General features: G+C 41.6%; 2 protein-coding genes across 6 annotated transcripts in view; one reads left to right on the plus strand and one right to left on the minus strand.

Moving 5' to 3' along the window:
- Positions 1–9,146, plus strand: part of dctn1b (dynactin 1b) — a 36,376-nt gene extending 27,230 nt beyond the window's left edge. For all 4 annotated transcript variants that reach the window (XM_030719344.1, XM_030719341.1, XM_030719342.1 and 1 more), the window contains 17 exons: positions 22–138; positions 365–517; positions 660–820; positions 997–1,165; positions 1,437–1,505; positions 1,699–1,911; positions 2,011–2,172; positions 2,399–2,530; positions 2,662–2,790; positions 3,106–3,248; positions 3,339–3,505; positions 3,817–3,828; positions 5,090–5,217; positions 5,440–5,623; positions 7,902–7,975; positions 8,118–8,207; positions 8,304–9,146. In XM_030719344.1, the coding sequence (XP_030575204.1) occupies positions 22–138; positions 365–517; positions 660–820; positions 997–1,165; positions 1,437–1,505; positions 1,699–1,911; positions 2,011–2,172; positions 2,399–2,530; positions 2,662–2,790; positions 3,106–3,248; positions 3,339–3,505; positions 3,817–3,828; positions 5,090–5,217; positions 5,440–5,623; positions 7,902–7,975; positions 8,118–8,207; positions 8,304–8,441 (2,241 nt within the window). In that variant the 3' untranslated portion in view covers positions 8,442–9,146. The remainder of the gene's footprint in view (positions 1–21; positions 139–364; positions 518–659; positions 821–996; positions 1,166–1,436; positions 1,506–1,698; positions 1,912–2,010; positions 2,173–2,398; positions 2,531–2,661; positions 2,791–3,105; positions 3,249–3,338; positions 3,506–3,816; positions 3,829–5,089; positions 5,218–5,439; positions 5,624–7,901; positions 7,976–8,117; positions 8,208–8,303) is intronic.
- A 172-nt stretch (positions 9,147–9,318) lies between these two features.
- On the minus strand, positions 9,319–24,238 carry alms1 (ALMS1 centrosome and basal body associated protein). 2 transcript variants are annotated; one of them, XM_030719339.1, is made up of 18 exons: positions 24,112–24,238; positions 22,069–22,192; positions 21,140–21,251; positions 19,213–21,037; positions 18,870–19,029; positions 17,480–18,634; positions 17,190–17,305; positions 15,723–16,815; positions 15,479–15,598; positions 14,892–15,047; positions 13,638–14,602; positions 12,531–12,648; positions 12,031–12,246; positions 11,709–11,938; positions 11,388–11,553; positions 11,159–11,216; positions 10,923–11,022; positions 9,319–10,734 (listed from the first exon to the last, which is right to left on the minus strand). In XM_030719339.1, exons 1-18 carry the CDS (start codon positions 24,124–24,126, stop codon positions 10,690–10,692), a joined length of 6,774 nt encoding a protein of 2,257 aa, XP_030575199.1. In that variant the 5' UTR covers positions 24,127–24,238; the 3' UTR covers positions 9,319–10,689. The 2 variants fall into 2 exon arrangements, with proteins under 2 accessions (XP_030575199.1, XP_030575200.1); XM_030719340.1 differs by lacking the exon at positions 24,112–24,238 and having other exon boundaries at positions 21,140–21,261; positions 22,069–22,180.
- Between the last annotated feature and the right edge of the window lie 1,129 nt (positions 24,239–25,367).

The raw sequence follows: 25,367 nt of genomic DNA on the forward strand, positions 1-25,367 counted from the left end.
GTTCTCTTGTGTTTGCCGCAGGAGGTAAACCGAGAGCTGACCAGCCAGCAGGAAGCCTCAGCAGAGCTGCAGCAGCAGCCACCGGCAGAGATGTTTGATTTCAAGATTAAGTTTGCGGAGACGAAGGCCTACGCCAAGGTCAGAAACAATAGCAGGTTTTTGGCCTGAATATTAAGTAGCTCTCGTCCTCTTTTCATGGGGCTCTAGATTGTCTTTGGGCTTAGAGGTCAAAAACATAAAACTTAAAAAGTTCTTCTAATTTTTAACTCTGGAGTCTGGAGCTAAATCAAAGATTTAAAGTCATGTTGGTTTTTGTGTGTGTGTGTGTGTGTGTGTGTGTGTGTGTGTGTGTGTGTGTTTCTAGGCTATTGAGATGGAGCTGAGGAAGATGGAGGTGAGTCAGGCCAACAGACATGTTTCTCTTCTGACCTCTTTCATGCCGGAGTCCTTCCTCCGTCATGGTGGAGACCACGACTGCATCCTGGTGTTGCTGCTCATTCCCAGGCTCATCTGCAAGGTAAACACCACTGCACTTTGTAGGCTTTGAGGTGACTCAAATACAAATAGTTGGAAAGATGAATAGTTGCAGCTGAACAGGAAGAAGAGCCTTTTTCTCGGTGAGGTTTAACCATGTCTTTGTACCTGTTTGTGTCCTCTAGGCCGAGCTGATCAGCAAACAGGCGCAGGAGAAATTTGACCTGAATGAAAACTGTGTGGAGAGAGCCGGCTTAAAGGGAGCCATTGGTGAGCAGCTGAGCTTTGCGGGTGGTCTCGTCTACTCGCTCAGTCTGCTGCAGGCCACGCTGCACAAATACGAGCAGTACGTTTCACCACAGACTCTAAATATAAACAGCAGGATAGCCTGAAATAGATGATTATTGCATTTCTGTCTTTTAAAGTTGTAAATGTATTTTCAGTATGAATCCAGTCTGCTTCTGTGCAGTTCCTTTATGTTGACTTCATCTTCCTGCATACCCTCTGCATCTGCTTTGTCAGAGCTCTGGCTCAGTGCAGTGTGGAGGTCTATAAGAAGATTGGCTCTCTGTACCCGGAGATGAGCGTCCACGAACGATCTCTGGATTTCCTTATTGACCTGCTGCACAAAGACCAGCTGGATGAGACGGTCAACGTGGAGCCGCTCACCAAGGCCATTAAATATTATCAGGTACAGACAAACATAGTTACCACACACAGTTGCACATGATTATTGCAGTTAAATATAATTATACTTTTTTCATAAATACTATAATAGTAGAATACATAATTTAAAAAATGTTTTAATAAAGCATATTTGTCCATTCATATGTGAAAATGTCCAATAGTGGCCCTAATTTTCATTATTACAGTATATTATATGTAATAATGCAAATGTATTATGGTGAAAACATATTATTTAGACTCCTACTGCTTGTTTAATGATATCTGTCCTATTTCAGCACCTGTACAGCATCCACCTGGCAGATCAGAATGAGGACTGCACCATGCAGCTGGCTGATCACATCAGAGTGAGTACCAACATCACCAGCAGCCTCTGAGGAATCTGAAGGAAATCTATAAACCACATCCGTCCTCAAACCAGCTTTGTCTCAGTCTTTTTTAATGTTTTACTGTGAACATGCTTCTTCAGCTTTGACTCTGCACCTTCTTCTTAAAGAGAATTGTCTTCACTAGTTTCTCGTGCCTTATGTTCCTGTGTAGTTTACCCAGAGTGCCTTGGACTGCATGGCTGTGGAGGTGGGTCGTCTGCGGGCGTTCCTGCACGCGGGTCAGGAGAAGGCCGACCTCGCCGTACTGCTGAAGGATCTGGAGACGTCCTGCAGCGACATCAGGCAGTTCTGCAAGAAGATCCGTCGCAGAATGCCGGGAACTGACGCGCCCGGCATCCCAGCAGCACTCAGCTTTGGACAGCAGGTAACCGTGGTGACCAAACTGCCCACTTAAAAAAAAAAAAAAAAAAATCACTTTTTCATTTCATTCAATGTTCCTTTTGTTGTTTTTATGTTCCCACAGGTGTCAGACACCCTCTCGGACTGCAGGAAACACCTGACCTGGGTGGTGGCAGTCCTCCAGGAAGTGGCGGCTGCCGGAGCTCAGATGATGTCGCCTCTCGGTGAACAGGAGGGGCTGTCGGCCGTCAAACTGGAGGACGTGGCGTTCAAGGCTGGAGAACAAGTATGTACATTAATACTTCAGTTTGTCAGTTTGGCTGGGAATGATACCAAAACAGGCTCACATGATCTGACCGGGACATAATATCTGCAAGACACTGTTTAGCTTCAGGGAAGTCTTTTTGTAACAGAAGATCCTTTAGTTGTCTTTGTCTGAGCACTCATGGACTAGACATGTTTATGGACCACTGACTTGACAGCTTTCTGGACAATCATGCTTTTATTTTCAGATCTATGGATCTCAGGGTGCCAACCCCTATGAGTACCTGCGACAGTCCTGTAGCATTGTCATAGCAACCATGAACAAGATGGCGACTGCTATGCAGGAGGGAGAGTATGACTCAGAGAAGCCTCAAAACAAGGTAATTAGCTCAGTGTGAGGTCACTGTGAAGGTGTGTCAGGATTTTAGCTCTGGCTTGACTTTTATTTCAGCTGATGTGTCTTCACAATCACAGATAATTTATTTTCATATCACTCTTATTTTACTTCCAGAACCCTCCACCAGTAGAAGTGCGAGGAGCGGCTCTTCGAGCAGAAATCACAGATGCAGAAGGACTTGGCTTGAAGCTGGAGGACAGAGAAACAGTCATCAAGGAGCTGAAGAAGTCTCTCAAGATCAAAGTATAGTGATGCACTAAGCTGCTGAAACATGCAGCAAATTCACTGTAAATAAATACACATCAAATAGAACTGCTGAGTCATTTGTCAGGATAAACTTCATGCAGCTGAAATGGAAGATGGGTTATATTTATCTGCATCTGGAGTTCATGTATAATTGTGTTTTCTGAATTGGCATGAGAAGAAACTTTGTGTAAATCAGTGTTCACACCTGTCCACACTGATGGAATCTGCTCCAAAATATTTTAAGAAAAGTATCACACTCTGCAGAGGTGTAGCATGTTTATTGTGTGAATGCTGGGTTTGTGTGTTTTTTAGGGAGAAGAGCTGAGCGAAGCGAACGTCCGTCTCAGCCTGCTAGAAAAGAAACTGGACAGTTCATCCAAAGATGCAGACGAACGTGTTGAGAAGATCCAGACTCGACTGGACGAAGCCCAGACTCTTCTGAAGAAGAAGGAGAAGTAAGAATCTGTGCTGTAGATGGCAGAGTTCATGTAGCAGTCCTGTAGTGAAGTAGATCTACACCTGTGTGACATTGTCCTCTTCTTCAGAGAGTTTGAGGAGACGATGGACGCTCTGCAGGCCGACATCGACCAGCTGGAGTCGGAGAAGGCTGAGCTGAAGCAGAGAATCAACAGTCAATCAAAGATGACCATCGATGGGCTGAGAGGAACCGGGCCATCAGGAATCGCTTCCATTGTTTCAGGAATGGCTGGAGGTGAGTGCAGGTCAAGAATAAGAGTGAAGAAGCTGCATAACTACGTACACATGTAGCTCTAACAGACATCCCAGCTGCTCTCCTTTTGGTGCTGTTCTGGTAATAAGTAAATTTGCAAATTACACTTTAACCCACCTGACACGTGTCAGGTGGGTTCAGAGTACAAAAGATTCATTCAGGATATTCAAGCAGTCTCTGTGTGGTTAACAACTTAACTCCAGTTTAATTCCTTTCCTCAACAACCAGTGAGTCTTATCTCTCTCTGTGTACCTCTGCTTTAATTCCTCTTATTTCACCTACTCATTCTTCAGAGGAACAAAAAGGTATCTGCCTGCTTGTATTGGCATCTGTTGTGATGATGCATGCTTTTTTTTTTTTTTAACTTGTTTTAAAAATGACTACATTTTTAGTTGTTTACTTGTGCATGATTTGAGGGGAGTTAAACATATGACATGCATGTTTTATTTTAGGGTATCTGCAGACCAATTCACTACAAATAATCATACCACTAAACCAGGGAGTTTGAACATGGCCGTGAATGCGCAAGAAAGAGCTTTGAGTTAAAGTGTCTGATGGTGCACTGCATGGCAGTGAAGTGTGGCATCAGTTCAGTTGTCATAGCTGCACCTGTTGGGTCAAACAGCACCAGGATCGTTACATGCAGATTTCATTAGATGCATTTAGCACAGAAAAACATAATTAGTGCATTTAGAGCATAAATAGGCAAATACTGAATCACCCTAATATCTCCATTCCAACGCCCTCAAAATGTAAGACCGGAACCTCGAAGACAGGTTATGTCAGCTGATGTAAAAACCTCTGTGACCCCAGATGCACTGCTGTCCACACAGCACTGAGTAATGATAATGAATGGAAAGAAACCACTTTAGTTTTTTTCTATGCAGTCTTCTAAATTCAATGCAATTTTTAAGGATTTAATCCATCCATTATTTTTTCTGCTACTTGTTCAGGTCCAGGTTGTGTGAATTTAGTCGAATCATTCCAAATTATTTTTAAACCTACTGGGAAATGCTGAGAAAAATGTGCCCATATTATCTGTGTTGTACACATGTTGAAAAGTCTTAGAATATGACCTTAGTGAACCCTGCAGGAACTCATCTCAAGTATATGTATTGTTCTGGCATGCACACCATCTCCCCCCTGCATGCTCTTAAGGAGATCTGTCATGAGGTCTTGTCGTGTGCATATATTTTTTTTAAGTCACAGTCAGTCATTATGCTCAAGAATGGCTTCAGTCAGGCTGATTTTAATATTGTAGCTGATAAAGTTGAAGCAAATTTTTACTGTTCTTTCTTTTAGACTCGTATTTTTGTCATTTGCTAGGGGAATGCAGCTGAACAAAAAGTAAAATAGTAAAAAAAAAAGTGTATGTTTGTTTTCCACCATTGTGGAATATGTATGTTAGAGGACCATTTATTTCTTTTCTTCAGAACAAAATGTTAAAAATGAGGACAAAGCTGTGATCAGAGGGTAAAATAAATGTACACATACAGCGAACACGGGTTGAAATGAAGTTTTGGTTCCGCTCAGGTGTTCATAAGGTGTTCCTGTTCTCGCCCACAGCAAACATGTCGTCTGGCGTTGGCTCAGGTTCGGGCGTTCAAGTGATCGACTCACCTCTGCTGACTCAGCAGATCGAAGCTCAGAGGCTCTGCATCAAACACCTGAAGAACGCGAACAACAGGCTGAAGGTAACAGATGTCTCCATCACCTCAGCATGTGACGGATGCAAAGGTGGCATCACGCTGCTGACACTTTAGAGGCCAATGGGCCTGCGATACACATGGAAACACAAATAAGGAGTGAAATTATTACATTTTAACAGTGTGGGTCAGTCCAGTTTTAGATTTTCAAAGCTGTCACTTTGGCTTCTAAATAGTTTTTCTTTACCAGCAGCATGTTTTCCCTTGCAGGCAGAGAAGATGCGTGCTCAGCTCGCCTCTCTGCCCCCTCTCAATGTGACCAAGCTTCCTTCAAGAGACGGACGTCCTGAAGTGCTCTCCAGCGCCCTCTACCGTAAGACCGACCAGCTCCTGGAGACTCTGCTGCAAATGAGCGCCAACGTCAAGGTGGTGGACATCACTGGGAAATCTCCCGGTATGCGACTAGTTTGATTTCTTCACTAAAATGCTACAAAGAGTGACAAATAGTACACACGAGAGAAGGAAGTCATATAAATGGGCGATAATTTTTAAGTGATTTAAAATGCACTTTACAGTGTCCAAAGCAACAGCAGCTTCAGTAAATAAATGTTAATTATTTAGCACATTTAAAACCAAAGTGCTTAACATTAATCTCCTAAGACCTGAGCTCCTGTTAGCAATTCATTTTTAATTTCTCCTAGATATCTGTGATTAGATGGACCTGATATGAATATATGCTAAGCTTCCGCTTTGAACAGCAAGTTGTATTTTGTTACATGGTTGTTATATACATTTGTGAAAAAAAAAGTGTCCTCAGATGTGGACAATGGGATTATTTTATAGCATAACACAACAAAAACAACGTGACTTAACAAAGTATAAAACACTATTGAGCAGAATGAAGTATAAGGTGCAGCAAAGTCAAGATGTAATGTTCCCATGTGTGGATGCAGGGTCTCAGGTGGTTAAAAAACTAAAAATAGATTTCTAAAAATTCACACTATACAGTCACATTATTTACATAAAATAACACAATAACGTGTCGTCCAGCCAGTTTCAGAGATCAACAGTTTCCAAAAGATTGACCAAAAAAAAACTGTCTTCGTCTGAGATTTAAAGGCCGCCACAGCTGTTGTTTGTCTGAGGTCATATGTGAGATCTTTCCTGAGTCTTGGTGCAGTGACAGCAAAGGCGCGACTCCCTCTTGAAATAAGCTTCGACAACGGGATGGTTAAGAGTGACTGGGAAACGGGCATAAAGGATCTTTGGGGGAGTGTAAGACCTTTTAAGGCTTTAAATACAAACTGGTTCCACTTTATACTGGATTCTGTCAGGCACAGGGAGCCAGTGCAAGGCTGCCAACACTGGAATAAATTGATGTCTCTTTTTTTGTCCCAGTCAGTCATGTGGCTGCAACATTTTGAACTAATTGTAAACAAGCAAGAGATGATTGACTGAATCCTGTATACAGCATTACAGCAGTCCAGTCTAGATGTAAGAAAAGCATGTATAACCCTTTGAGAATCTGATGGTTTAAAAAAAAAAACAAAAAACATTTTAGTTAGATTGTTCTGAGCTAGAATAAAATGCTCTTGACTCACAGCATTGATTTGTTTGATAAATTTCTAATTTGTCAAGTCCATTTGATTTCTATAGCACATTTAAAAACAACAGCTGTTGACCAAAGTGCTGTACATCTAAAATAATAAAACACAAGTTAAGAAAATATAAAATAAGAAAACCTGAGTAAAAACAACAGAACTTTTTGACACTAATTTGAAAAAATGACAAACTCTACTGTTATGTTAGCCCAGGTTATCCGACACCTCACAGTTTAGGTGGAGGGCCAAACAATATGACCTCTGGGACATCTTTTTTTTTTTTTTTTTAAATCCAAAATATTCTCACTAAGCCTTCATATGGAATGGTGATTTCAAAGGGGGCAGCCAGAATTCTGAAAGGATTAGGGCCACTAAAAAAATAAATATATAAAAAATGGGGCATTGAGATTAATGTCAGAATTCTGACATTAAGCAGATGTCAGAATGACTTCAGAAGTCAGAATTCTGAGATTAATGTCAGAATTCTGACTTTTTTCTGAGAATTCTGGCATAAAAAAGTGATTAATTCTGCAGCTGTTTTTGTATTTTCCACAAATTTCTTTCTTGATTAAGAATTCTGACTTTTTTCTCAGAATTCTGACATTAATCTCAGAATTCTGACTTAGAATTCTGACATTAGCCTCAGAATTCTGACATTAGCCTCGGAATTCTGAGGCTAATGTCAGAATTCTGACATTAATCTCAGAATTCTGACTTTTTTCTCAAATACTGACACTAATCTCAGAATTATCTCAGAATCTCAGAATTCTGACATTAGCCTCAGAATTCTGAGGCTAATGTCAGAATTCTGACATTAATCTCAGAATTCTGACTTAGAATTCTGACATTAGCCTCAGAATTCTGACATTAAAGTCAGAATGACTTTATAAGAAGTCAGAATGACTTGAATGTCAGAATTCTTAATCTCATAATTCTGAGATTAATGTCAGAATTTTGAGGAAAAAACGTCAGAATTCTGACATTAATGTCAGAATTTTGGCTGCCCTTTTTTTTTCCCAAATGCGCCATTTTTTTTTTATTAGTGGCCCTAATCCTCTTCTGTATGGTTGTGTTGTTTGCTAAATTAACTTTTTTTTTTAAATTAGCTAATTTTTTTCTTTTGCCTTGCAGTGACCCCTGGTGCTCAGCTCCTGGAACAGACAGCTAGACTTCAGTCTCTGAATGACACTCTGGACAGACTGAAGGTGCAAACAAAAGACAAAGCTGTGAAGCACATAAGGATAAACTGATGAAAATGACTGCACAAAAATGAACTTAACACTGTTCATACTGTTGCTGCACCTGAAGCACTCACCTTACACTCTTCATCTCTACTGCTTCTGTCAGGACGAGGTAGCAGAACATGTTGTCAACCTGCAGCCCGGAGCTCGAGTCTCATCTGATTTCGCCACGTTCCCTTCGACTTCATTTGTTAAGGTAAGCACACAGATTCTTTCTGACGTGGATGATGAATGAAAGCTTTTGGCTGTCTGACATTACCTACGGGTTACAAATACTCTGTTCTGTGTTTAGGTGAAGGAGGAGAAGCAGGGCGACACTGTGCTGGTGGGTCGGGTCATGGTGCCGTGTCCCCGCGGTCAGGAACAGGTCCACCGTCTCGTCCTGTCACAGTCGGAGCTGCGGAGAGTCCACAGTCTGCTGCAGACCTAAACACCACCTGTCCCGCTGTCCGCACCAAAACACGCCCCCACCGCCAACTTTGCCTCCAGTCCAGGCCAAACAAGTCAAACCAGGAGGCTTTTTTAGGTTATTAGTGGTGAGATTACAACCTGCAGCTCTGGCATCAATGTGCATGAGTGATGGCTAAAATGTAGAGCTATAAGTACAAATTGAGTCTATTTGTTAGTTGGTTGACAAACAGCTTATTGGCAATTAATTTAGTCGTTGTCACAGTAACTTTTGAAGACTGAAGTCTTCCTCAGATTTTTAGCATTTTTAAATTTCAGTGCTTTTCATATATTATTTAAGTGTTAGTAGAATCTTTTTCCCTATTTTAAAAGAACAGAAAATATCTGGGGACATTAATTCTCAGTGATTAATTTCAGTCTCTGTGAAAGGCTAAAGAGGAGGACACCCAGCCAAAATCAAACTGCACCTGTTTGCACACGTGACAATTTGACTGACGCCTCATTGGCTGTAAATTAGAACTTGCATGAGATCGTGACTCATCTAGATAAGAGATACAAGCAACTGCGCTCCTGCATGCTGCCCAGATTCACCAAATCTTTCTGCTGAATAGGAAATCAAGAATCAAGAATCAAGAATGCCTTTATTAGTCCCACAAATGGGGAAATTACAGTTAACAGAACATCCATCCAAAACAAAAACATAACACAGACAGGGGGGGACAGATGTCTGAGGTCATGCAACCGTTTCACAACGGCGCTACCTTTAGCAGAGAGACAGAAAGAGATACATTGGGATAGTTAGGTTCAAAAAAATCATCTCATACTGTGTTCATAAAGAACACCTTACGAGGTTCCAAAAAAAAAAAAAAAAAAAAAAAAAAAATTAAAAAAATTAACCACCCTCCTCCTGCACCCGGGTGTGGCACGTGCTCAGTGTGGTTTACATACTTTAGGCCAGAACATTGGATGCTGCTTTGCATTTCCTGTTTACAGGTAAATGCCAAAGAGGATGTGAAGAATCATGAACCTGTGTCGTAAACATTCATCAGGTGTCACTTATGTGCTCATTTTAAGATCATTACTGTAAAGGGAAAGAGGGACTGAAATGATTCAGAAATGGTGGATGTGTCAGTTTAAGGGAGCGGGCATTGGGCTTGGTTTTGGTTTTTTGCACATTTGATTTAAATACTGAGCAACTTGCTAGAACAAAAATCCTGCACATCATCTTCACTCAGGTTTAACTTCACTGTGGCACAGATGAAGGTCTTCTGACTTGAAGCAGTGAAGTTAAATACACAGTGAGGGCTTTGGTATTTACATCTGTGGTTTCATTAATGTTTGCTGGCTGCACAGAAAAAGAAAAACTGATTAAGCTCAGTGGATTTACTGTTTTAAAACGTGGCAATTCTTTTGCAGATTTACACACAGCCTGGCTGCACTTTAGTCAGATGAAGAATTATGTGGTTTAAATGATATTTGCGTCTATCACACTCTTGGTGTTAACTGTGTACTTTTTGCTTGGTTATAATGACACTGGTTGTATTTGTAAAATTGGACTGCATTGCCTGTGTCCCTGCTGGGCTTCCTGTTGCTGTAGATTTTGTAAACCTTGTCCGAGCCTTAAACCTGCAGAGAGCCTGTCGGTAAAGATCAGTCACCTGCCTTATTTTTAATTTGTTTCAACCAAACATCGTTTAAAGCAAAGCGACATCTTTGCCAAAGAGTCTGTTTCTCTTCACATTTGCCATGGCTGACTTTTAAGACACTTAATTTATTAATTCATCTTCTTTTATGTAATAGACTGTTTGTTTACATGATGCTGTCATAACTTGAAGTTTTATTTATTAATGGGCATCTACATAACTGTAGTTAAAGAAGGAAATGCAGAATCTCTTATTTATTGGTTGTATTGTATGTGTGCCCTCAGTGAGCAGCTTGTCTGACTTTTTCCTTGTGTGGCTTCCTGTTCATGCACAACAATAACTGATCAATAAAGACATCGAAACGAGCATGTCACTGTCTTGAAACTACATGTGGGTTAAGCAAAACAGAAATTTACATTTAAAACAAATTTCTTTAAATTTTGTTTATTTTAACATTAAAACATTTTCAAGTTGTGAATTCCACTTGTCCAATAAAAAGAGTGATTTTAGTTAAGCACAATTCCACTTTTTAACATAATCTTTAAATTAAAAAAAAATGTACATTCAAAATGTGAAAATAGTTTCACATAATTGATTTTTATCTCCAGTAAAAAGGTGTCTGTTTGGTCACTGCCACGCTGATCTTCTGCCCAGGACCCGGTTTGTGATTCTCTAAAGAGACACAAAAAAAAATGTTTGTGATTTGAGTCACACAATCACACAGTTTGTCTGGTGGTTTCAACCACACGAGCTGCTTTAACATACAACCGTCTCCTAATGTGAGCTTGTATGACTTATTTATAGGAACATTTAAACTGAGTCCACGAAGCACGGGCATGTGGATGATAAATTGTTTGTACCTTGTTGAAAAGTTGGGCGTTCAGTCGGTAAGTGTGGTACTCTGCTTTCCTTCGTTCCTCCTCCCTCCTCCTCTGCACTTCTGGCAGATTCTCATATATCCTGTGTGAGAGACGGTGTTCAGTAGATGACCAACTTTGCATTTCTGTATGAGGATTCCACTGTTACAAAGCACAAGGTACAGTTATGTCTTCTGATGATGTCCCATAAAAATCAATGAATGGTAACAGCAGCTTACTGTTTGGACCTCTGGATCATCTCCTTCCTGGGAACGGCCCTCCGGAGCAGAGCAGTGCCTTCACAGAGAGAAACTACAATTAAAAATTCTAAGCTAAAGCAGAGGGGCTTTGTAGTCCATCTATGTGTATCAGGTAAAATTTACTGAATATAAGAAGGATGTGTGGATAGATTATCAGGTGAGTAAACTAAAAATAGAGATTCTGTGAGCAGCATCCAGTGTTTGGTACCTGCGGGTCTTGGTAGCCTTGCAGGTCCTCCCAGCTGGTTAAAGAGTTCCCCCCTCTCTCGGGTGAAGGCAGCTTGTAGCTTCCTCTCCTCCACCTGCAGAGTTAAACGATTCACTCTCTGCCTGGACCGGGAAATAAACTCTGGACGACGCATTTCCAGAGCTTCCTGCAGGGCAACAGGAAACTAAAGTTTTATCTTTTTAATTGCTATTATGATGGTAAAGTTTACCATTCTGACACATAGAAGCCTTTAAGTAAATTTACAAATCTGAAATTCAAGTCTTTTTACCTTTAAAAGACCAATGAGAAATATAAGCTAACCTGAAGAGACATGTGTGCCAGACCAGAGGACATCATCATGGTTTTAGGATCAGGCTCAGCGTGATGTTTGTTTGTGTCCTCATGTACTTGTCTCTGTCTGAGCGGCTGTCTCCATGGGTTGATTCTGCTATATGGTTCAAACCAGGTAATGCTCGGCCTCTCCTCCTCCGGCTGGTTCTCCTTCCTCGCCTCTGACCCCAGGCCGTCAGCAGAGATGAACCATGAAACGCCTGAAGAAACCCACAGAAATAAAAATAAATAAGAAGGATTTCATTTTTTTTTTTTTAAGTTACAGTTAAGAGATGTATACCAGCTGACAAACCTTTAGGGTAAGGCTTTGGTGGGGTTCTCTTGCTCCTTCTCTGCTTTTGGACTCCCTGAACTTTAGGAGGGCTCCGCTGCCCTCCACCTCCTCGCGCCACACTGGATGAAGAAAACGAGATCTGCCCAAAAGCTCTAGCTCCACCTGGGGAAGGGAATGTGGTTCCAACATCTCTGGTGTGTCGTCGAGTCCCGTTATGAACAATCTCCAGGTCACCTGTGGAAATTTTGACTGAATATATATCAACTCCATCACATATACATTGCTGGTATTAAAACACATACCGGTCTTATTGTTTTCTAATAAGTCTAAAACTGTGAAACTGAACACGAACAAAAATGCCAAAGAACACGACATTAACAGAAATGTAAGGTGGTTACACAAAGATTTTACACTCAGCAGCTGGTGCTAATAAACTTTTACAAAAAGGACACAATACAGGACATCCTTGTACATCAAAAAAATCACATTAATTGGAGTGGCACGCTTCTTCTCCTGACCTGCCTGGATGCTTTTGTTCACCAGTTTAACGGCCTTCTTGGCCCTCAGATTCCTCGAGGGTCCATGGTGTGAAGGGGCGGTGTAAGTGCTGGTCGACGATGTGGAATCAGCAGCAACCTGAACACAAATACAGTGACATCAAACATTTAGCCAAGTTATCATGTTACACTCACCAGCCACTTTATTAGGTACGCCTGTTTAGCTGCTCGTTAATGCAAATATCTAATCAGCCAATCACATGGCAGCACCTCGATGCATTTAGACAAGATGACCTGCTGAAGTTCAAACTGAGCATCAGAATGGGGAAGGACAGTGATTTAAGTGAATGTGGCATGGTTGGTGCCAGACGGGCTGGTCTGAGTATTTCAGAAAGAAATATCCAGTGAGCAGTAACTCACATAACCACTCACTACAACCAAAGTGTGCAGAAAGAGCATCTCTGAATGCATAACTGCGGCAAATATTCACACAAGTTCATCAAAATTGGACAACAGAAAACTTGAAAAACACTGCCTGGTGTGATTTCTGCCAAATTCTGTCCTCAGGTCCCGGAGTTGCTCATGTAATAGTTATAACAGTTCAAGTAAGGCAGTTCTGAAGGTAAAAGGGTGTCCAGCCCAGTACTAGCATGGTGTACCTAATTAAGCATCTGGTGAGTGTATATGGCAGTGTTTAGGTTTGCACTGTACTTGATCTGTACATTTATTCAGGCCTCTCCCAGACATAAAATTTTCTGTAATTTCTCTGTAGTGAAATTAAATGGCAAATTTAAAAATATACATGTGGTAAAACTGAGTTTCCAATACTGATTAATGATCCTGTCAGGAAAGTCACGTTTTGTGTACTTTGGAGTATGTTGACACAAATAATAAATGTTGCGCCTGTATTTCCAAGTAAAACCTTTAAACTTTCAGCCCAATTTTAGTAAAAATTTGAAGGGCTGTACAGGCAGAAGAAACCCTGTTTGTTCCACTTTGAGGATAAATGAATAGAATAGAATAGAATGCCTTTTATTGTCATTATACAGGATGTACAATGAGATAGGAGATTCTCAAATATATTCTCAAACATTTGTTCTTCTTCAGTAGCAATAAATATATACATACTGATTGATCAGCAGTGCTGGTTGTTGCTGACAGTGTGAAGATGTGAGGAGGATTTCTGCTTCTTGCTCTCCTCTCCTCCCTCTCTTCTTTCTGCTTGTTGATGGTGTTGTACAGTTTACTGAGGCTGGGGGTGGTTTTCAGGCGCTGTACTTTATCGGGCCCAAAGACTCGGAGCAGTCGGGCTGTGTCCACTGTGGACATGGAGCCAGACGTGGTGGACACGGTCTCTGACTCATCTCTGTCTGTGGGAGAAGGGTGCTGGTTCTGGGAGGAGCTGTGGGAGAAGCTGGAGGTGAGGGAAGTGTGGCTGTCGTCCTCTGCAGACCGGGAAGATTCATCAACCCGGAACCTCAGCTGAATGGGAGGTTCAGTTTTTCTCTGTCCTCTTACTTTCCACCCCTGTTCTCTGACTTCACCATGTACACTCCTCTTAACCTCATCTAAAGTCTTTCTTTCTTTCCTCCTCTGTGTCACATCTTCTCGCCTTCTTTCCTGCTTCTGCTCTGGATTACAACTGTTCCCCTCCTGCACTTGGGACACATTGGATCCCCGTGTTCTATGAATAAGACGAGACAGGCGCTCTAAACGCTCCAGAAGTGATGCCTCTCTGTCACTGGTTGGACATAACTCCTCTCTGGTCCACTGATCACAGAACTTCTGCCACAACTGGTCCAGGGGGCGGTCAGAACTCCTCCTCTGCTGCTCACTTCTTGTCTGAGGCTCAGAGGTTTGGACCCACTGAGTGTTTCCTTTGCTGTAGTCCATTTCTGAATCAAATGGCTGAAATATCTCAGGGCGGGACTCTGGTTGATCATGCTGGTGGAACTGGATGGGGCTGGTCCCCTGGTCTCTCTTGAAGGTTTCTTGATTTCTCAACTCTCTGGTTAAGGCAAAAGAAACCTGAGAAGGTGGCTTTGGTCTTTGGCTCACAATCTGCAAGCTTTCATCTATTGCTATAGAGGCATCTGTTAGGACACACACACACACAAACAGAAAAATTAACCACTGTGTACAACAAAAGCACACAGGGAGGTGTGGAGCCAATAACAGGACACCAAGAGCCTCCCAGTTTTCACACACCTTTTCAGCAACTTCATATAATTACTGAGCTCGCACAAAAACACCGCAAGAACATTTCTTCTTCCTTATTGATACCGCACGTTGTTCCGAAACCCCTTTTTTTAATGTTTTTTTTCCCCCCCGAATGTGTGATTATACAGGCAGTGTCTGTGTTGCATGTGGTGGTGTGTTCACCTCTCTGTCCGTTTTCTTGCATGGTGAAATTGACGGTTTTCAGCCTCTTGCTGTAGATGCCCTCTGCATGTCTGATGGTTACTCCGCGGTCCAACCCTGGGTCCCTGTGCCCAAGGATGTCACTGCTAAAGCGAGGAGGCACGGCGTCGTCTGAACCTAGTTAGAATTCAGTACTGTTTGTTATCTCATAACGAGTGGAATTTAGATCAAAACAAGACTAATCTTAATTCTTCAAAATAAATAAAAATAAATAAATAACAGTGCTGAAAAAAAAATGACCAAAATATTTTTGGCCTGAAAAGAGCAGAAGATGTTCAGTGACATGAACTCTCCTCGCTTCGTCTCCCTACCAGGCTCCCGGCTGTTCCTTTGTTTCACTCAGCCCCTGAACATGAATAATTAATATGCTCCTTGGTGTAGGTTACAAAGAACCAGCTGCTGCCCAAACAGGCACAGGAGAAATGAGAGCTCACAATTCAATCACCTGCACTCCTCTGAATTCTTCCATTTCTAAACCTTTGAACATGTTTTACTGTCTGCAGTCTGAGTTACAACAGAATAAAAGATGCAAAAATGCTCAAATGTACCTGTGTGGGTGCTCTCCATGGTGGTGTCAGACATTTCCACGGAGGAGACATCAGCCTCTGTCTGAGGGACGTAAAAGACCTCCTCACTGCCACGGGGTTTATAAGGCAGCAGGACAGTCACTGAAGTAGGAGGGAGATTCAGTTCAACTCATTTGCTGTTATAATTCATGTATTGCTGAATTTTTACAGCTGATAAAAAAAAAAAAAAAAAATATATATATACACACACACACAGATATACTACCTGGTGTTTTGGTGGTCAAGGGTCGTGGTGAGATTTCAGATCTGTCACATGGCGTAAACGACTGTGGGGACGTGGTGGTCAACCTCCCCTGAGGGACAACAGTTTCAGGCGGCCACTGTCTTAATGGCTCTCTGGTGTTACACCACTCAGGCGGACTGGACAAACCAACACCCTCATCTGGACTGCTGGCAGCTGATGACGAGTGTCTCAGGGGGACAAACTCTTTACGTGGCAGTCCTGAGATTACATCAACATGACTGGAACAGATCACAGTAGTGATGGTGCGATCAGTAGCTTTGGGGGACAGAGTGAGATGGACATGTGAGACATGGCCTGTCTGGACGGAGGCTTCAACTGTGGATGAGCCTGCGGCCTGATCTGAGCCATGATCAACACCGACACCAGAAGCAGATATCTTACTATCTGGCCTGAATAACTGTGTGCTGTTGTCTCTGACAGTCACATCTCTATCTAAACCCTGTGAAGGTAGAAGTGGTTCTTCAAACTGGCCTCCCACTGTGTCTTGCCTCTTTTGGCTGCCTGGTGCAGACTGAGAAGTCACATTTTGGTTTCTGTTCTGCAAACTACTATTTGGTCCATACAGTGAGAGTGATTCTTTGGTTGTTGTTTGTACTAAAGCAACGCTATGCTCTTGATTCAGTTTTGAAGAAAGCTGCCTGTCTGCTGTTGTGGTTTTGACTGCTTCTGTGGAGAGCTCGGTCAGGTGGAGCGGCTCTGAAGCTGGGCTAACGGGAGGTGCAGGGGAAGCGGAAGGTGAGGGAGAGGGAGAGGTAGAGCGTCTGCGGGTGCCGATGGTGATGGATGTGAAGGCCTGAGGTTTTTTTGTAGGAAGCATTACTCCTTCTCTGGCGGCAATCTCACACACTCTAGCTTCTAGATCTGACTGACGAGCCGTTTGTTGCTGTATGCTCAATTCAGGGGTGGTCCTGCTCAGGCTTTGCGGAAGCTGGGTTGGCTGATTTGTAGCATCGTTCGGAGCAGCAAATGTCTCCACATGCTGAGGTGGATCGAGCTCCCTCGGGAATTTAACACTGGATGCTGCACTGCTGTCCGTGTCTGTGCTGAACTGGCTCTGAAAGGAGCAAAAAATAAGTCTGTGTCAAAAAGCGAGACCAGGTAAAAAAAATTTGTAATTCTTTTATAACTTCATTCACCACAAACCACATATTTCTGCACGGCAAACCTCCACATGAACCATAACTGGTACCAATTTTATCATGATTATTTTCTGAAATGTCTAACATACGTCTTGCTAAGCATGCCTGCAACACACCAGTTACCTTGAGCATGAGACCTGTCCAGACACAGGAAGCAGATGACAAATATTTTTAAATGTTTACACAAGTTTAGAATAAAATGTGTGCAAATGTTACTGCTATGAATTACATATGATTGTTGTCTACTATGTAAAGTGTAACAATTAGGAGGCGTTCTTGCTATGATTACCTTTATGGGGTTTTTTAACAGCAGTTCTTGCTTGATCTCTTCAATCCGCCTTCTGTCTTCTTCATCCAGCTGCAGAGGCTCACACTGCTGTCCCGACAGCTTCAGCTTGATGCATTCTGCAACATCAAAACATGCTTTTTAATCTGACGATGACATGTTGGTTGTCTGAAGCTACAAGAATCAGTGAGTTAGCAGTTCTGACCAAAACAAAAACGTGGCACCTCATGGTGAAAATGTGATGTTTTCTGGATACAGTACCACCTTACAAACAGGTTTTAAGCAATTTTTACCTCTGGCTTTGCTCTCCTCTTGGTCTGTAATGCTGGGTGTACTGGACACCATGGTGGATGGAGAGTCACTCTGCAGTAACTTGGCCACTCTGGCTGTCAGTGAGCTTTCACTGCTCCCATTGCTCATCACTCCCTGATCAGTGTCCTCGAGGATGGGTGATGAGGACCTACTCTGTGCAGCACCGTCTGAGGGAGGGACTTCCTCTTCCACTGGGACATCAACTGAATCTGCAGGAGTAGCAGTGAGCTCTTCTGTCCTCTCAGCTGTTGGAGGACTGATGACTGCCGGCTGTGTGGGGGCTTTGTCAGGAGGTGCAGCACTGCAGCCCTCAGGCTCAGTTCGCAGGGCTGATTTGGAGAGGACAAGGGACGTCCCTACACCACTAACAGTGATATCTTGTGGTGCTCTACATGCAACTGTGGTTTGTGCAGTAAAAAGAGCTTGTGTGGATGGATAATCAAGTTGCAATGATCGGTTTACACCTTCCTGACCAACAGAGTTTTGCCTAGTTTTCTCTGAGGTCAGCATGGGGTCAGAGGAAGACCTGGTCCATAGCAGTGAGGAACATGTTCTAGGGTCTCCAGCTGTACAGGAGGAGGAAGACAAGTCCTGAAGTCTGCTGGTTTTTTTCTTCAGCGACAGCAATATGTCCTGATCAGAGAGAAGATGGGGTGCAATGGGGGAGGTTGAGGAAGCCGCAGAAGACCCAGTGGATATCATGGTCTCTGCATGAGAGACTAGTTTACGGATCTCCAACAACGCCTTAGCGCTAACAAACGAATCTTCTCCACTTTGATCTGTACTACGACTTGTTTGTAAATGTGATTCCAAGTTTCTTTCCCTGTGCCTCTCCTTGATAGCTGAGGACACATCAGAGTTGCGCTTGTCTTCTAGCTGGCCGATACTCGTGTTGCTGCTTAAACTGCCATCCTTCTGCAGTGTGGAGGAATGGGTGTTTTCATCAGGTGAGAGGTAAGGTGCCAGTTTGTGTTTGCTCTGACTAGCTTCTGTATCTGACGGAGGAGAAGTCCACCTTGTGTGCTCTGGGATAGATGCCGCTGGACCAAGACTATCCAGACTGAAAGGTATGGATATGCTGGAGTCTACTGACAGTATGCTGGACCGGGAAAACTCTTCTTTGTGGGGACTGCCACCTGAAAATACAAAACCATATTTCAAACTGTAAATCACCCAAAACCTAAAAAAAAAAAAAACCCTTCATCTTCTTCTTTAAATTACAATAAATTATTATTTGGTCAATGTTTGTTCTAGGTTGTTAAAACATAATATAATTTGTCTCAGACCAAATTTTGATGGCCGAATAAAATTTGTAATTTTGAAGTCTCAAAAGGCTTTCCTGTTCTAAAAGTCATTTTTGAGGTTAGATACCCTCAGAGGGTTGAGTGCTCTTGGTTGGGGTTCCAGTAGATCCTTTAATTGTGCAGAACTCAGTGGGAGAAAATTCAGGCTCTCTAATTGGTCCCCTGGGTGCAAATGGAGTCAAAATTGTTGATGGAGACTGGTCTATACCCAGGTTACGAAGATACAACTGGAAGAAAAACATAGGGAACATATGAGATAATTAAGTCCAAGTCTGCACATATGGAGCATTTTTCCCAGAGTAATAAAATTATTTGCAGAATCTGGACCTCAAATAAAAATTACACACAAGTTCTATAAATGATTTTATGAAGAGTCCCTTTGCTGTTTATTTAGGATGTTTTTCATTTACCGGAATCCGTTCATCAATGTTGAGCTCTCGAGGCTTGGGAAGAGGTGGTGGCGTTAACAGTTTTGAAGTCCAAGAGGGTACGTAATTATCAATCTCTAGGCTCACAACAGATGACGTCCCAGTGGATGGTCCTAACTTTATTCCACTGTAACTGTCTTGGGAACTTGAAAGCGTCAAATCTCGATCAAGCGACACGTCACTGAAGTGACCGAGACTCGTCAGGTGGGAGGTTTTACCCGTGATGGTTTGATCATGATCATCTTGGCTTTGACTCTTCTCTATTTCTGGAGGCCTGTCTATTTGCTCATCTTTTTGAGCTGACATCACAACTGTGCTAAGAGAAGAGTGAGACTGTGACCTGCCAATGGGTGAGGCAGAGGGTGGTACTGCAGACCCGGTGTTCTCCTCATCAGTAGGAGCACTGCCAACTGCCTCCGTTCTTCTTGGAGAAGAAGGACCAGAGGGTGCTGTTGAGGAGGTCTGCGTGGCAGCACCTGAAACAAGAGGTTGCTGTAAACTCCTAACCTTCTGACTAACCAGCCGATTCAGGCTGTCGGATACCGCGTCATATGCTTTCTGTTTAGGGGGGATGCCAGAAAATCCCTGCAGTGCAAGGCTATCAAACAAAGACATCTTGCCTGAACTCTGATTTGCCCTCCAAGCATCTACTTTCTGCATATAGTTAAGACTTGGGAGGGACTGGACTTTTGCAGAAGTAGTGTCCTCTTGGCACTCGGTTGCTGTGTCTGGGTTATGGGCATCAACTATAGGAACTGGCTGTAAAGAAATTTCTGTCATTGACTGATACGAGTTCTTCTTATTAGATTCAATAGAGGAAAGGTGCCCCAATTTAGCTTTAACACTGAATTTAGTTGGGGCATTAAAAACCCCTGGAGTGGATTGAGACTGTGGAAGAAAGCCCAGGTAGGAGCCATCAATCCCTGTTTGGTTTCCTGAGGACCAGAGCTCTTGCTCTTTGCGAACCCGTTCTACGCCTGCTGACCCTGTCCACTGCATACCAACCACATTTGTTCTACTCACACTTGGCTTGGCTTCAGGCATCTCTTTAAGATATGGTGTGAAAGACTGACCAGGTGGCATAGGACCTTTTTGCTGTTTGTTTTTGGATTCAGCTTCAATCCTGGTGCATCGCTCTACTTCAGAGAGCAACTCTCTGTGTAACATTTCACTACTCTCATCAGGCTGAGTACTGCGGGAACCCATGGTGACGTTAGAGATGTTGGGTTCCCACTCTGTGTGTGGTTGGTCAAGATTTGAAAATCTGTCATGCTGTTGTGTTTGCCGCTGGGGAAAAGAAGCTTCATCTTGAGGACCTTCCCTTATATCAGTGTTTTGCTGAGTGATCAGTTTGCTAACTTCGTGGCTTTTAAAAGACTCTATTCTCTTCACAGAAATCTCAGAGGCAGAGGAAACAGCACTACTACTGCTGCTGAGCATGCCAACATCTTTCTGTAGGAGTTCCAGAAGATGCTGGGCAGGAATATCCTTACTCAGAAAGAAAGTTTCATCTTCAACAGGATCTCCTGTTAGCTTGGCTGCAGGGTTAGTTAAGGTCCCTGGGTCCTTCTCTCTGCTACCTGCATCAATGACAATCACAGGGGGATGAACCTTTTCCTCTGGTTTACTTTGCTCCCCTGGTGACAGACTGTGCTGAGACAGGGAGCAGCAGCTGCTTTCTCCTTCTTCAGAAAGGATCCCTTCCTGGGCCAAAGGGTGCTGAGATAATGAGGCATGCTCAGAAGCATGAGTTGTGTAATTGTGGGTTGGAAATCTCTCTGAAGCCATGGAAACATCAGGGTATGCCCTTGTAAAGTAAATAAATAATTATCCATCTATAAATTATATATTCACACCATTTATAGAAAACTGTTCACAGAAGAAATGATTTTGATTTTTTTTTTCTTACCTTAGAGGAGCAAATTCAGTCTCACTTTGTTGCAAAAAAGAAAACTCAGTGAGGTTGTGATCCATTCCAGGCAACAGAGAAAGGGCTGGAGACATGTTACTGTCCTGAAAACCTAACAAAAACTTGCAGAGTGAACACACACAAACAAAAAAGCAGAAATCTGACATAAAACTAAATTAAGTCCCATCATTGCCAAAAGCTGTCCATTGTCAGGAATGGGCGATATATCATAAAAAAATAGGTTTGATGACAAATGCTGCACGGAAAAAGTCAAATCACAGACCTTATAGTCATTTTTATCATCATAATACTCTAAAGCCCCATTTTCACTGCATGGTACAGCTTGACTTGACATGTTCCAGTTTGGTCTTCCGTTGTGAACAGTCTCACTTCAGGTCTCAGAGGTTAAAGCTCCAGCGACACTTGTAGTGCACTCCGTGAAACCTGTACTTTGTTTCTACCAATTCAAAGACATGAAAACACTGCAGACCACTGACAGGTCAAAGTGAACATGAGACATAAAATCTAAGCAGCAACACAGGGAAAAATCATGGACAAAATTTTTTTGTGCTGTTTAATATTATGGAAAGGCATCAAGATCAGCTAAAACTCTCACCTATGTTTCGGGGGAAGTTGAAAGCAAAGAAAAGCAAAGTATCTGGTAACCAAAGTGAGTAAAGTAGAGTCCAGCTGAGCTGTAACATGCAGAGGAAACGAGGCTTAAATATAGGAGTAATAATCCAATCTAACATAGATTAATCAAGCAGTTATCAAATAGGCAAATTAAACTATTTTCTAGTCCTCAATAAATAAGAAAAGAATGGGACAAAAATATATATTTAACTACATGTAAAAATGAAAAACTAAATAACTGTGTTCAAAAAAGCACACAAAAAAGGTGAAAATCATTATTGTATCAATATCCATACCTAACTGCAGAGAAGGTGTTCCTGGCTGCTGAAGCTCGGGGTGTCTTTGGGTTCCCAGTTGGTTTATGCATGTTTGTCCAGCAGAATGGCTCAAATCTTTATCTTGAGGAGATGCTACCCTCCTCTGTGAACAGAATCACATTTTAACTCTGACAGCATTTCACCCAGAGGAGGTCCTGTATTACTGCATGATGGTGTGAGGGCATTAAATAGAACTGAGCCATCAGTAATTTTAACTTTGCTTTTGACAGCCAATGTCTGCTGTGTATAAAGTCTATTATATAAAATACCCAGGTTTATGTAACCTATGATACACACAATCATACAACATGTATTTAGGGGATTACCAAAACTCAGATCATGACCACAATATTAATGTACTTTAAAAAAAGTGCTTAAATACTGAAGCCCCAGGTTCACCTGAGACACAAGGCAGCAATCCAAATTTGCAAATGTTTTTGTTCATTCACAATAATTTCACAGTATACAGTAGGGCGATTTATCAGCCGATATTAGCCATTTGCCAAGCTATCAGTTTCAGCATTTATAATGGCCGATAAATGAAAAATTACAAGAGTAAAGACGAGACAGAAGAAACATCCTTCAACCCTGTTATGAGTGTTGATGTTACAAAGTTTGTTCACAAGAGGGCACTCTGCAACTTCCCTTTAGGCAACAAGCATGTTTGGTGTGATTTGGCACAACCCTAAAAAATAACTACACAAAACAAACATTAGGGAAATCTGTATGTTTCATGTATCTGAGGAAAAAAAAATCATCCGATAAATCGGAATATCAGATTTTAAATCACCAAATATGAGTATTGGTCTTGTAACCCTGTATCAGTCGGCTCTACTATATAGTATGAAATGTCTTAGATAACCTTAGATAATCTATATTCATCTTACATTTTATTCTTATTTTAAAATACCCACAGACAATCCCCCACTTTGCAACATGTACTGTAGCATTATCTATTTGACCAGCACTTCTAATTTACACTGCATTACTGAGCACCATCTTTTGTAACTAAATGTATTTAATATATATTACACTTAAATATTATGTTTCACATAACATTTGTGATTTTTTTGATTATATTTTTTGATTATGTTTCTCTCTGAAACAAAGCAGCCCTGATTACTCTATGTAACATGTTTGTCTTTGACAAGGGTTATTTTTGAACTCTTTTTATTGTAAAACAATAGAAAATGTCCATTATACCTGTCAATTTTTTTGCCATTAAATACATAAATAGACAAATACATTAATTTATTGTTATGTTTTCTGTTAATTGGCAATTTTTGAAGAGAAAGCTTGAAAAAAAGGTTAAAACCTACCAAACCTCACTAGTAACTGGCATTATATGGCAAAAATGATACATGTAATATATTTATAATATGTAATATATTATAAATATATAAAGAAAAGTCTGGGGATCAAAAATATATATGTATTTTTTAGTTTGCTTACATGTACAGAACTAGGAAAAGATACTTTAAACCCAAAGATAAGAAATTTGTTACCTAGTGTTTTCTGCCAGCGTAATCTTGTGTAAGCAATTCCACGATCATTGTGCAGCAAAGCCAAGTTGGTATTTGTAATCTAACCATTTGTCGGGTCATTTTATTACCAGTCACCGGGTCGTTGCACTGGCAGTCTATGTTGCGTGCTTGTATGTGGTCAATTTAGTCATCAGCGTGATTTACTTATAACTTAGAGGCTAAACTGGCTGACAATCTAAGCGCAACAAATTACTGTTTGCTTTGTGAGAGACTATCTGACCAATGCGCATACTCTTAATGATAATTTGCAACTGGACAGTGGACAAGCAGTATTATAACCGAGAGAGACATAACTTTCAAACGGAGTAACCTGAGGGTAAAGTTAAATGTTAGTTAGCAGTTAGCTAGCTAGCCAGCTAGCTATCGATATCGGCCAACTCTAGGAAAATATTCACATTTCCCGCGTTGAGATTTAAGCCTCCAAACTGACGACCTTATGTAATCACATCGGTAGCCAAGCTGAATTTACACAAATTACCTCTGGAGGTTCCATGCTGTTGTTTTCGTTGTTGTTGTTGTTTCTTAGCTGCCGTTGTTGTTACTGCTGACAGTCCGCCACAATGAGCGCGCCTCCTCCTCCTCCTCCTCCTCGTATCCAAGCAGCGTCGCTAGGAAATACAGGCGCCTCAGCAGGAACGCTTCTTCTTCTTCTTCTTCTTCTCTGATGTTTAACGGCAGCTTACATCCTCATATGCTGTATGACTGCCTCCTCCTGTTTCTTTAATGCCAGTCGTCCTAATGAGTGAAACTACGGAAAAAAAGTTTAAAAAAGCAGCAACCATCGTTACCGCTGAAAAGTTCAGTTAGCTTCTTATCTCTCCCCCCTCCCTCTGTACCATATATCATGCCGTGAAAAAGTATTTGGTCCCTTCCTGATTTCTTATTTCTTTGCATATTTGTCACACTTACATGTTTCAGTTCATCAAATACATTTTAATATTAGACAAAGACCCAAATAAATACAGAATGTAGTTTTTACCCAAGAAGTATTTAGAATACAATAGTTTTGTATTCTGTTTATATTCATATTGTTTTCTTTATTCTTTTAAAATGTACTTTAAGAGGTTTTTGTTCAGTAAAAATCAGATAAGAGTGACAGATGTTTACTCTGATTACACAAATAGTTTGTAGGAGTGGATAAAGGATAATAGGTACTGATTTTTAAATAACTCGACATGAATAACTTGTGCTTATTATATAATATATTTCAGACTAACTAGGCAGCTCATTCTCTTTCTCTTGACAATACTTTCTTTAAAGATATAACACATTTTGGGGTCAACTTGAAAGAAAGGCAGGCGTTTTTTTTCTTATCTTCAAGACCACATGAGTAAAAATGGCTCCTCTCACCCCGCTCTCCCCTATCATATTACTGGACTTAAATTATTGCTTCTTTCATGTAAACATCACTTTTACCATGCAGTTGGAGATGACTTTAAAATTGGCAGAACAGTAATAGAGCTTTAACATAAAAATGATGGACTACAGTCTACTACAGTCTACTTTAGTCTACTTTAAAGTAGACTAAAACATTTGCAATCAAAATGTAGTGGAGCGGAAGCGGAAAGCTGCATAGGACAGAAATACTTAAATAAAGAGTCCATCAGTAAAGAACTTGAGTAAAATGTTCTCAGTTACAGTCCACCACTGGTCCCCTCCATGCTCTCATCCAGTGCTGTGGAGCATTGTAAGATTAGCAGTACTTTAGCGCTGCAGTACTTTAGCAGGAGTTGA

Source organism: Archocentrus centrarchus, chromosome 22 (genome assembly GCF_007364275.1).
Source record: "Archocentrus centrarchus isolate MPI-CPG fArcCen1 chromosome 22, fArcCen1, whole genome shotgun sequence".
Classification (NCBI taxonomy): domain Eukaryota; kingdom Metazoa; phylum Chordata; class Actinopteri; order Cichliformes; family Cichlidae; genus Archocentrus; species Archocentrus centrarchus.

What these genes read in the sequence shown, in the direction of transcription:
- alms1 (XM_030719339.1), bottom strand. An exon ending in GAGCACTCAACCCTCTGAGG is followed by an intron (nt 18,635 to 18,869) that starts GTATCTAACCTC and finishes TTGTATTTTCAG; the next exon opens with GTGGCAGTCCCCACAAAGAA. An exon ending in TGGCACACATGTCTCTTCAG is followed by an intron (nt 11,554 to 11,708) that starts GTTAGCTTATAT and finishes GTTGCCCTGCAG; the next exon opens with GAAGCTCTGGAAATGCGTCG.